Here is a 12,475-nt window from a genome sequence, read left to right on the forward strand (position 1 = left end):
TGTGAATAAATAAGGGAAAATAAAGAACAGAAAGCTAGGAAATCAAAAGAGTAAGAATGAGAGAGGATTTTGAAAGGTAATCATACTGGACCATTTCTGATTTTTTGCTTATAAGAACAGAGTATGTGAAGTGCCAGTTGTATTATAAGTAGCCTTTCCTTTCTCTCATCAGAGTCAAGATGTAACTCAAATACTTGAAAGATGTGAGATGAACCAACTAGAGACTCCCCTGGTGGACATAACTAGTATGCATCAGATGTAGGTTAGTTGGAGTAGATATATATTTTTTTGCTAATAGTGAGTAGCAGATAATACTTTGACGTCTTCTTTGTGAGATCAGAGGAGGATTCATATTTTAGGCTTAAATAAATCTGACTTTGATAGGATGGGAAGTTAAAAGTTCATTTTACTCATTGTTATCTTTGGCTAGGGGAGAGGTACAGTGTGAGTGTGAGAAAATGCAGAAAATGAAATGATTTAGAGAAAAGGAAAGAAGGGGAAGGAAAGGCTAACCAAAGGGAAGACTGAAAAACTAAATAAGCCTGAAGAAAAATGAACATATAGAAAAGAAATACAGGAGGGAGGGTTAGAAAATAAGTCAAAGAAAACAAACAAGGAAAGCAATTATTACTTTATGAAAAATCTAAAGTCAAGTTGATAGACGATATATTACATTAGTGTTGTCTTACAATGCTAGGAATGGGACTTTGGGTGTTCATTGGTGTTGGGGGGAAGCCAATGAAGATTATATAAGCTAGCTATACAACTCAGTCCCTTGTTATAGTTTTAGGTTTCTTTGACAGAAAGCTTTGAATTCTTTGGAAGAGAGGCACTATTTGAATATTAAGTTCATAGTATTACTACTATTGATGCTGGATTTGCAACTATTAGGTGGAAAAAATGGGTACATTGGGGACTTCTGGTATTTCTAAGCATTTTTTCATGCTTAATTTGGTTTCTTGATGAGATCGGATCAGGTTTGGATTAGATCAGATTTGCAGACACTAAGATTTTAAGTTGTTATATGAATTCAAATGTGCTTCCCCCCACAGTGGTATTATTCTTAGGTTTGATGTTGAAGCCCATACTACTGATCAATGTATTACAATCAAATTTTTCTGTTGATTCTAGTAACCCAATACCTCCTTGAAAAAGATATCAGACAGACCTAAATGATACGAAATTCTTTCTTGTTGTGAATTTTTATAAAAGAGCTGCAGTGAATGTATTTAAAATGCTTTAAAATATAAGCTTTAGGAAATTCTCTTATCTTCTTTTCTATAAAAAGTAATTATTTTTTGTTTTCCTAACTCCAATGTAAGAGGTGACATCTTACAAAAATCCCTCCCATAATTCTCATTTATTTGCATGACCGTGAACTAAAAGATTATCAGAACCACCCCACAGCTAAAAGAAAGAAAAAAAAAAAGGAATTGACTAAGGGTTCAGCCCTTAGTTCAAAAATTTTGTAGCAAAAGTGGGCCAAAATAAGGGGGGAGTCAAGTGTTCAACTATAACAAATAACTGCTGACATCAAGTGGTGCCACTTGGCTGTGATGCAGAGGCCAAAATAGGGGCAAGGGAAAAGGACTGGCAAATGGACCTCAAAAAATGGACCTCCTACCTTTCTAACTGGCAAGACTCATCTGTTGGATCATTTGCTATAGGTTCTGCCTACAAAATTGGTCTTGGTACTCTAGTTTGTACGTAATAAGTCTACCTAAGGAAAAACTGCTAATTTAGGGAGAGAAAAGAGAAGTGATTCTTAAAGAGGAGGGCATGCAAAGGAAACCATTAGTTAAATATGGAGGTTATTTTTACTCTATTCTAGTGAGTGGATGACCCTAGATACTAGGGATCACAATGAAAATAGGTATAAGAATTTATTTCATACCTGCAGTGTCTAAATCATTTCTGGAATCCCTGTAAGACAAACAGCTTAGATCAAAACTTTGCCAATTCAATCACAAATATTTACAAAAGAATTACTAGAAAGTATGTAATCTATCATTCTCTAAATGTTTTGTGATAATAACTGAAACATATTTACCTGGTTTATGATCTTACTTCTGAAATATGAATATAAATCAGATGAGTAAAAATATTTACATTTCTTTGAATATGCACATGTGTATGTATATATAAATATATATGCATATACTAATTATAGAATGTAATTATTTTTTATTTAATCAAATTAATAATAATATTTGTATATAAATTATATACATATAGTCTCTTTCCCTCTATCTCTTTAATATATATGGGTTGTCCCCTATTGAGTTACAGATGTCAGGACTAAGAGCAGTTTGTACAACTCAGTCCAGCTACCCCATAAGATGATGAGAGGAAGAAGGGAAAATAAAAAGAATATAATTGCCTTTTTATCTCTAAAAAAACCCATTAACAGCAAAGCGATATCTACAAAAAGATAGGGAAATTGCCTTGAGACACACCTCTTAGGCACTGGGGAAAAGAGAAAATACATCCTAAAGATGACCAGGTCAGGAAAAAAAAGACTAGATTGAACAAGTTGAGTAGGAAGCATTTCCACAACCAACTGAGGCTGCTTTTTATCATTAGGGTGGAGTTTAGGACATCAAAGTTTCAGATAGGGTTTTCTCAGGTGTACATAGGAATACTTTCTTTTTTTTTTTTTTTTAAACCCTTGTACTTCGGTGTATTGTCTCATAGGTGGAAGATTGGTAAGGGTGGGCATAGGAATACTTTCTACTTTGTTCAGCAAAATCTGATTTCTACTCCCGGCTGTCATAGAGTGAGTGAATCTTTCCTCCTCTAAAGCTGGTAGATTTTCCTTTATTCAATCAGCACCCCCTCAGGGTCTTTGGAGAGGTTCAGCAAGATCTGAACTTTTTCATAGACTTTTCCAGCCTCCCACCTTCCTCAGAGGCAACTAGGAAAAGTTAAGCAAATTGCATGGGGCTGCTTTGAAATCTGTAAAGGGAAAATAAACAGCTAATACACAAAGGAGAATAGCAGCCTGATGGTGAAGATTCACTCATTTTTCAGAACTAAATGGTCTAGAATTTTTATGATGGTTTTGTTATGATACGAATCTCAGTAATTTGTAAACCAGTAAATCCATATGATCATAACCAAACAAATATATCACATATATTTGATGATGTCCAAAATAATAAGCAATTTTAAGGAACCAAGACATATAAAATCTATGGATTTTCACCAAAAACTTCCTCAAAATCTTGAAGATACTATAGTAAGATTCATTAATATAGATTTACCTTAAAACACTTGCACAATTTAATAATTATTTTTAAAAATTCTACATAAAGCTATTAATGAAGGGAATAGTCTTTAACGAGAACTTTACTGGCCATAAGGAACACTATGAAATTATAGTGTGGCTTACACTTATGTTTCTGATACATAAAAGCATAATTATGAAAATCCATCCTTGGCTTTACTGAGGCGCTATAATTAAAGCCAAAGTTCTCCCCACACCTGGTAAAAGTCATCAAATCCTTAAAGTTATATATTGCAAGATTGGAAGAGACCTTAGAGGTCACCTGGTCAGTCTAATCTCTCCCTCCATGTAGGAATCCCCTCTTCAGCATCTTTGATAGGTTTGGTATAGTAAACTCATAGACTAAAGGAGAAATACTAAGTGCCCTTCCTAAATTAAAATTCGGATTTTAGGATTCTTGCTATGCTTAGTTTTCTTGTTATTTCTAACAATGATAATGGAATAATACTTGGCCCTTCCAGGGCATTTTTCAAATCAAAACTCAGAGAAGCTTTTTAGCTTCTTTAGGGCATATACTATTTATATGGAATTAAAGAAAAAGAAGTACAAATATTGGTGATCTCAAATTATTAGGTCTTTTTCTCAAGAATTAGATATAAGTAAGCTTTGAGGTATATGAATTAAATAGAATAAAAGGAATACATACCAGAGTGACTATAGGACAAATCAGTTGTGATTTAGGGATGTTAGAATGAACTAATTTTTTTCTTATGTTTTTAGAAATACTTATAGACTATTTGTCATCATTATTATTTATCATTTGTTAATAATGTTTGATTGCAAATTTATATGAAAAGAGGTCACCCATATTCAGAATGTCCCTAACCTCACTAAATCTCCAGGGACGCTGAAGATGGCTACAAGGTATTTTGGGTTTTTCCCAGGTCCTGGATGCACCAAAAGCCAAAAACCAGGCTTGTGTTTTAGACTCCCTTCATGTGATTTGTGTAGGCCAAAACCCTTGTCAAAATCCTATATAGGGTGTGGTTAGGTGGCTTAATGAATAGAAACCCAGGCCTAGAGAGAGGAGGTCCTGGGTTCAAATATGGCTCTTCCTAGCTGTGTGACCCTGGGCAAGTCATTTATAACTCCCATTGCTTAGCTTTTACTGCTTTTCTGCTTTGGAAACAATACACAGTATTGATTCTAAGATAGAAGGTAGGTTGGTTTTTTTAAAATCCTTTATAATATATATTCTTTCCAGAATCTGTGGAGGGGAGCTACCCTTTCTTTCCATCTCTCTCTTTAACAAACTACCTAATAAATTTATTTCTAAAACTATTTCAGGTTTTAGGGTTTGTTCATACAACAAACATTCAACCTTTTATTTTGCAACAGAAATATTAATTGCATTTTCTTGCATAGTTACTAAAAATACTTTCCCTTTTGGTGACATCCTATCTTTTCCCTCTTCCTGTGTGGTTTTTTTTCCAAGAGACTGCTTAAGATTGGGCCTGGAGTCAGGAAGACCTAACTTTGATATTGCCTCAGATATTTACTAGCTGTTTGTCTAGACTGATCAATTAACTCTCCCCTCTTCATCTCAGTTCTTTGCTTCTGAAATGAGGATAGTAATAGTACCCACTTTACAGGATTGTTGGAAAGAATCAAGTGAGATAATATGTTACATATGTTCAATTCTTTGCAACTTTTTAAGAACTTTATAAATGTTAGCTATTATTTCTCTCTCCTTGCTTCCTTTCCTTTCTCCTTTCTTCTCTTCTATACCAGGACCAGACATGTTTTTATTAGCTTATGGAACTCTCATTGAGGACTCTCCCTCTACCATTGCAGTTCAGCACTCATTTTGTTGTCCTGGGGCACAGAATTTACAGTCTATCAGAAGAGGGATTTGAGCTATGCTTTTCCTGACTTGGCAGTTCTCTTCCCTATATCACGCCATCTCTTCTTCTTGTACCTTTGACCAGTTGATCTTGACATAATGCTTTACAGTTTCTGTGGTACTTTATTAATATGATCCACTGGATATCATAATAACCTTGTGAATTAAGTACTGAAGTTATTACTTTCTTTTATTTTATTTTTTATTTTTTAATTAAAACCCTTACCTTCCACCTAGAAGTCAACACTGTGTATTGGCTCCAAGGCAGAAGAGTGGTAAGGGCTAGGCAATGGGGGTTAAGTGACTTGCCCAGGGTCACACAATTGGGAAGTGTCTGAGGTCAGATTTGAACGTAGGACCTCCCATCTCTAGGCCTGGCTCTCAATCCACTGAGCCACCCAGCTGCCCCCACCTCCTTTTATAAATGCGGAAATTGAGGCAGGTTGGCCAGGGTCATGCAGATAGTAATTGTCAGAGGCAGCATTTGAACCCAGATTTTGTCTATAACTTTATCCACAATGCCAAACTCCCTTTGCCAGTTGAAACTATGAGCATTATTTAGCATTCCTGACAGCTGAAGATGTTACTGAACCTTTTTTGTGAAGAGTACTAATCAGGATTACAGTGGAAATTTACCTATTTTAGATACTTCTATATCTTTTTCCTCTCAGCAGGTAGGTAGGTATAGAAGGTGGCTTAAATTGCCATTTGTAATTCATATTCAAAGGAATTAAGTTCCATAAAAAAAATCCCTTGGAAGCTGGGCTGCCCCTCAGTTTGAACACATAGCACCCCCTTCTTGGAGATAATCATAACAGTAAGAACCTTTTGTAGGAAATTTGCTTTGACTTTCACTCTGATTTCAAGATTTCTGTGCCAAACCGAATTCTCCTTTTCATCAAGGTCTGGATCATTTATCTCCTTTTTTTTTTAATAATAGTTTCACTTTGTTTCAAGTTGGCTTGATTATTCATTACTGATTTACTCAGACATTCTTCAGGCACTTACAATTTATGTTAATTCTGCTTAGCAACAGAAGGAACTAAAGAGGAAAGCCAGATTTGTATCATATGTTGGCTAACCAATGTTTTAAAATATTGAGGAGCATCTTGGATTTTCGCACCTCGGATTACTGAGACTCTCTACTGTAATGTTGAGAAAGAAGTGTCTAAGAAGTCAGATGACTTTGGTTCTTGTTCTAATTCTAGCTCTGGCATTCATTAGCTATGTGACCTTGGGTGAATCACTTAATTGATTGAAGCTTTACTCTAACTCTATTCTTCTGTGAAATGGGTATACCTGCTCTGCCAATTTCTCAGGGCTGTCATGAAACTCAAAAGAGATAGTATATGTGAAGCTACTTTGTAAATTGTACAGTGCCATAGAATTTTAAGATACTATTGTAAACTACATGTGGTTAATTGAGAATTGACTATCACTTTTCATTTATAGAGTTAGCTGACCCTAAAGAATCCTCAGATGACCAATGTTTGAACCAATGATGGAACATTAAAGTGTAGATAGATAGATATTTCCACATTTACTTAGAATCTTAGAATTTTACACACCTGAGCTCTTTTGCTTTAGAGACTGGCTTTATAACAACGAACTCCTTTTCATCAAGATCAGGACCATTTATCTCCTTTTTTATAATAGTTTCCCGTTGTTTCATGTTGGTTTGGTTATTCATTATTGATTTACACTGACATTCTTCAAAAGTAACTTCAGAGATTATAATATTACTGGATGGTTCATTCTCATGGATAGCATCACTTTCTGGATCTTTTAGCTGCTCAATTATCTCATTATTTATCTTCAGAAATAACAAACAGAGAATCAGACACAATAAGAACGTCATTTAATATATTTTGGGGGGCGGAAAGAGTTTGGACCCATGATTTTCTTTGTTGGAGGCGTGTCATTTAAAATCACTTGGGATACTTGGAACTACATTTCCCGTGATCCCCAGTGGGTTTCCTGTTTTGGATTACATATTCAAGGTGAGGGACTGTTTTAAAATAGGGGGAAGTGACTTGGAACTTACTTTTTTTTAGCTATCTGAGCGCACGGAGAGAAAGAAAGGTAAATGGCTGAGGTGAGGTTGGAATAGGTTTCTTACAGGCGCGTGGTCAGTTTATCTCTATCAGCATGGCTTTTATTAAAATACTATCCTCCCTTTTGATCTCGGCCCTCATCATTTTTAATCATAACAGAGGAATTCCTGGTTTGGAAATGACCTTTATTGCTGCAGATTGCCAACTTTCTTTCTATTTTATAATCTTACAGAATTGTCAGGGCACTAAGAAATTAAATGACTTGCCAATCATCACATAAGTTAGTATTCATCTGCTAGAATTTGCACTTAAGTCTTCCTGACTACAGAGATAATTCATATTTATTGAGTACCCACATAGTTTATGGGTTCTCTTTTGTAGAAGGGAAAGTGGGAGGGAATTCCCACATAGGATAGAAGTTTGGCAGAATGGACAAAAAGTTCGGGGAAGAGCAGTGGTAGAGCCCACACAGTTCCTTTATGGTCATTGACTGAAAGAAACTGTCCTATTTTTGCAGTCATCTATTGATCTCATGTCATTCTTTGACTTTAGTACCTGGATCAGTTTTTCTCTCTCTCTCTCTGTAGCCTCTTGCTCTCAGTCTTGGGAACTTCAGTATTTGTATTCAATTTTCATATCTCTCTAACTTCCTGGTCATATAATTCCTTAACATATTCAACCTTCAACAGTCTCCTACTTCGTGTCACTTCATGTCACCTACTGGGATGGCTATACCTTAGTCCTTATTATCTTTCCATATTTTCCACTTTCAAGATAACATTGAAATTTCACTCTTCAATCACAAATTCCCATCTTTTTATTTCTCTAACTTTTCCACTGACAGTAAATCTATATTTTCATTTACATTTGCCTATTCTTCACCCTCATTTTAACTTCTAGTTCTTTGACCTATCTTATTATTCGGTTTATCTTCCCCACATTGGTTTCCCTGCCTCCATACTCAGCTTGATTCTGGGATCTACCTCTTTAATATTTCACCAGCAATGTTTATAGAATCCCTTGGCCTCATAACTTTCCACTATTCTTGACCTGATAATTTTCATCCTTGGGCAATCCTGGCATGGGGTTTTTGTCATTCTGCTTCTGGACTACTCAGAGTCATGAGTGGCAACAACTCCCTCATTTCATCCACCACAAATCTGTGATACGTAACATTTTCAGGGTATTTGCTTGCCATTCAATAATTATTTGATTGATTGGGCAATCCACAAGTATTTGTGAATATCTTTTATGGGCCCAAGATTTTGCTAGGCATTGGGGATACAAATATAAAGGATGAAATAATTCCTACTTTCATCAAGAACCTTACATTCTAACAGGAGAAACAAGGACATTTATATGTGTCTCTCCTATGTATGTATACACACAGATATACACACAGATACATACATGTATGTAACACATTGAAACATGGGAATATACACATACATGCATACAAATATATCCTTATTTCTGCTATATATTGCCTAAAATACACATGTATTATATATATATATACATATATATATATATACACACACATATACAGTATGTGAACATGTATACATATACAATTAATGTCCTAAAAGTCTTAGTACAGTTTTAAGCTTTACCCATGGGAAGCTTCTGGTCAAGCAGTGAGGAGCAGTTGAATTCCCTCCTTTTTTTAAAAAACTCAAACAATGAGGAAGCCCATATCAATGGCTAACATTCAGTTCCTTGACTTTATTAAATCTCAAGAAAGATATCAATCTTTTAAAGAAAAATTAGCTTAACCTACATGGGATAACACTCCTATCTCTATACCTTTTTAAATATTGTCTTGTAAAAGGAGCCATTATTTACAAAAAACATTTGTAGCAAATTTTTGTAGTGCAAAAAACTGGAGGGGGAGCATATCTACTGGGCAAGGCTGAACAAATTATGACAGATGAATGTAACATAATATTACTGTGTCATAAAGGATAAAGAAATGGATGACTTCAGAGAAATATGGGAAGATTTATATGAACTAATGCAGGTGAAATGTGTAGAACCTTGAGAAAAACATCATTGTAAAGAAAGATGACTAAAAAACTTGGGAACTCTAATCAATGCAATGAGCAACTATTTTTCTAGATCAGTGATGGGCAAACTATGGCCTATCTGCCAGATGCGGCCCTCTGAAATGTTCTATCCAGGAGCCCAACATTATTCCTAATCTGAAGGATACAACGAGTAGGATACAATACAATGAAATTTCCAAACAGTTGCCTTAGAAACAGATTGACAGATGAGCATTTCCTTTCCTTTGGTCCCCTCTTTAAAAAGTTTGCCCATCACTGGTCTAGATAAAGCACACTAATAACTCATCTCTCCTCAGAAAGGCCATGGACTCAAGATGTGGAACAGATTTTCCCACCTAGGGGATGTAAGAATTTGCTTTGCTAGACTATGCATATTTGTTATAAGAGATTAATTTTTCTTTTTTCCAGTGAGGGCTGGGTGGGAGATAAGCACATTATATTGCACAAAGTAATCTCTCAGTATTTGTGTTGTAAATGAACTTATTATAAATAAGAAAAGTAAAGCAATGGAAATGATTAAATATTTTTGAGATAAAATGAGAAAGAAGATTCTACCTTCCCATATTCTAATTTCAATTAATGTAATTGCAAAAGCCTCAGAATGTCATTAAAAAGTATTAAGTAAAAGGGTAGTTGCAATTTATGGGGTTTTTAATGTGTAGAAAAAAATGGGAGTAGGCATCCTTAAAAAGGTGTGAATTCCTTGGATACAAGAAAGAAACAGTGTGATTAGCTAACCAGGTCTCTAGGGAGTTTGAATAGCCAGAAGAATTTTATCTATTTGTCTGTTTACTAATTTGTCAGCTCAAGAGTTAAAATCAGAAGTGGAAGAAGAATTGAGGCCTTCTTGAGAATTGTGCTTGTGTAAAGTACATCCTCCTTTATGGGGGATGTTTTTGTATCTATTTATTGTTGAGAAATGTTTTTACTGATAGTTGAGTGAGTCTGAGGGCTCCAGAGCCATAGAATCCAGTAAGCCCTAGAATCTTTATAGTAATGGTAGTAGTGATGGTGGTGGTAGTAGTGGTGGGGAGGTAGATAGTAATAATAGTAATAGTAGTGGTTGATATTGTTGTTATTGTAGTTACTATACTATGGGGGTCCAACCCTTTGATTATGAGTACACAAGTCTGGTGGAGTATACCAGAGCAGGTATTATACTGAGACCCACTAGAGACATTCTCCATCTGAGATTTTTCTTCTTGATTACTCTAATTTGTAGGGAACCACTAGAGAAAAATTATTTTCTTTTTTTGTTTTAGACTATAATTGTACATTCTATTTCTAACATGTTTCCTTTATAAATTAGAATGGCTCCTTTGAGATAGTGTTGCTTAAAAAAATTTTTTTTGAATGCTTAAGTACTATTACTATCTGTTTTATCATTGTACTTTTTGCAAGTATTGTAGTTGGTATTTACAATATGGTTCCCTAAAATACAGATGAGAAATTATAGAATATGCTGTGGGAGCTTATTTCATCCTTTTCTTTCTAAGGAAACCTAAACTGGAAATAGGGGCCATTAAACTGCACAAAAGGATCCCTGTGTGTTGCATATTAACTTATAAAACCACATATTAACATTATTTAAGTTTTATTATATTTTTTTGTTAAATATTTCCCAATTACATTTTTAAAAGCTCTTTGTCTTCTGCCTTAGAATCTGTAATAGTTCCAAGGCAGAAGAGTGACAAGGCTAGGCAGTTGGGGTTAAGTGACTTGTCCAGGGTCACATAGCTAGGAAGTATTTGAGGCTGTATTTGAACCCAGGATCTTCTGTCTCCAGTCCTGGCACTCTATTCACTGAGCCATCTACCTGCCTCTATTTCCCAATTACATTTTTTTACTTAAAACTTTAAAATTAATTAATTTATTTAGAATATTTTTCCATGGTTACATGATTCATGTTCTTTCTCTCCCCTCCTCTAACCCCCTCTCCCATAGCCAATGAGCAATTCCATTAGGTTTTACATGTCATTGATCAAGACCTATTTCCATATTATTAATATTTGCACTAGGGTGATCGTTTAGAGTCTACATCCCCAATCTTATCCCCATAGATCCATGTGATCAAGCAGTTGTTTTTCTTCTGTGTTTCTACTCCCACAGTTCTTCCTCTGAACGTGGTTAGCGTTCTTTCTCATAAGTCCCTCAGAATTGTCCTGGATCATTGCATTGTTGCTAGTAAAGAAGTCCATTACATTCTATTGTACCACAGTGTATCAGTTTCTGTGTACAAAGTTCTTCTGGCTCTGCTCCTTTCACTCTGCATCAATTCCTGGAGGTCATTCCAGTTCACATCCCAATTACATTTTAATCCAGTTCAATTCATACTCAAAGTGTTGTGGGCTCTGTGTTTGACACCTCTGACCTAGACTACTTGCTTTATTGTGATGTTTCAAGATAATATATCTGAGATATTTATGTGCTGCAGGTCCATAGAATAAGGTTTGCTTGCTGGTCTAGAAACTCCTAGTAATCAACCCAAGGGGCTCAGTTCATGTGAGGGATCCTCACACCACTTTCAGGGAGTTTCCGAGTTTGTTTGCTTTTGAAGTCAGTCTGCTTATCCAGAGAGGTGAGTTTGAACTTCTAGATGTATTTGCTATAAGCTTCAGGAATCCCTGGAAAAAATTTGGGTACCATCTAATGTAAAGATCCCAGAGGACATTTTTCGTTTAAAACTCCAACATTGTTTAGGAACTCCTTACTTAGGGAAGGGTATCATGAATGTGATAGAAATAATTTGTTTTCGGATTCCCTGTCTGTTTCAAGGAACTCTATGTAATTGCAGATACCCAGGAGAAATTTTCCAGAATAAAATATGATGTGTATATGGAGTCCAGAGCAGAGAAACCCCTCAGAAAAGATGAACTCTTTTCTGCTCTCCAATTAGGAGCTCTTAGCTCCCCTCAAGCATGGTACTTGGCACCCAACAGAACTTAAAGCAGAGGGGCTCTTAATTGGAGCTGGAGAAAGGACCTCTTGCGTGGAACTCTGCATCTCTGTGGTACCACTGAGTCAGCACCAAGCCAAAGTGGTTGAATGGTGAGAGGTTTGTTTTCAGGTGATCCTTAATTTCTGTGTTCTAGGAGCTCTATAGGGACCAGGCCTTCGAGATAGGAAATTTGATTTGTTTTGTTTTGTTTATCGTTTTGGGGTGAGAAAGGCCTATGAGACTTTGTCAGGTGACAAATTCTGTTAAGTTGAATCACCAGGCATTTAG

General features: G+C 35.6%; 1 protein-coding gene across 1 annotated transcript in view; it reads right to left on the reverse strand.

Moving 5' to 3' along the window:
* Nucleotides 1-319: 319 nt before the first annotated feature.
* The window catches only part of FAM71D (family with sequence similarity 71 member D), a 41,108-nt gene continuing 28,952 nt past the window's right edge, over nucleotides 320-12,475 (reverse strand). Inside the window, exons 4-6 of the mRNA XM_044662000.1 lie at nucleotides 6,698-6,942; nucleotides 1,895-1,923; nucleotides 320-542 (exon numbers count right to left, since the gene is read on the reverse strand). Coding sequence (XP_044517935.1) covers nucleotides 478-542; nucleotides 1,895-1,923; nucleotides 6,698-6,942 — 339 coding nt within the window. The 3' untranslated portion in view covers nucleotides 320-477. The remainder of the gene's footprint in view (nucleotides 543-1,894; nucleotides 1,924-6,697; nucleotides 6,943-12,475) is intronic.

Source organism: Gracilinanus agilis, chromosome 2 (assembly GCF_016433145.1).
Source record: "Gracilinanus agilis isolate LMUSP501 chromosome 2, AgileGrace, whole genome shotgun sequence".
NCBI lineage: Eukaryota > Metazoa > Chordata > Mammalia > Didelphimorphia > Didelphidae > Gracilinanus > Gracilinanus agilis.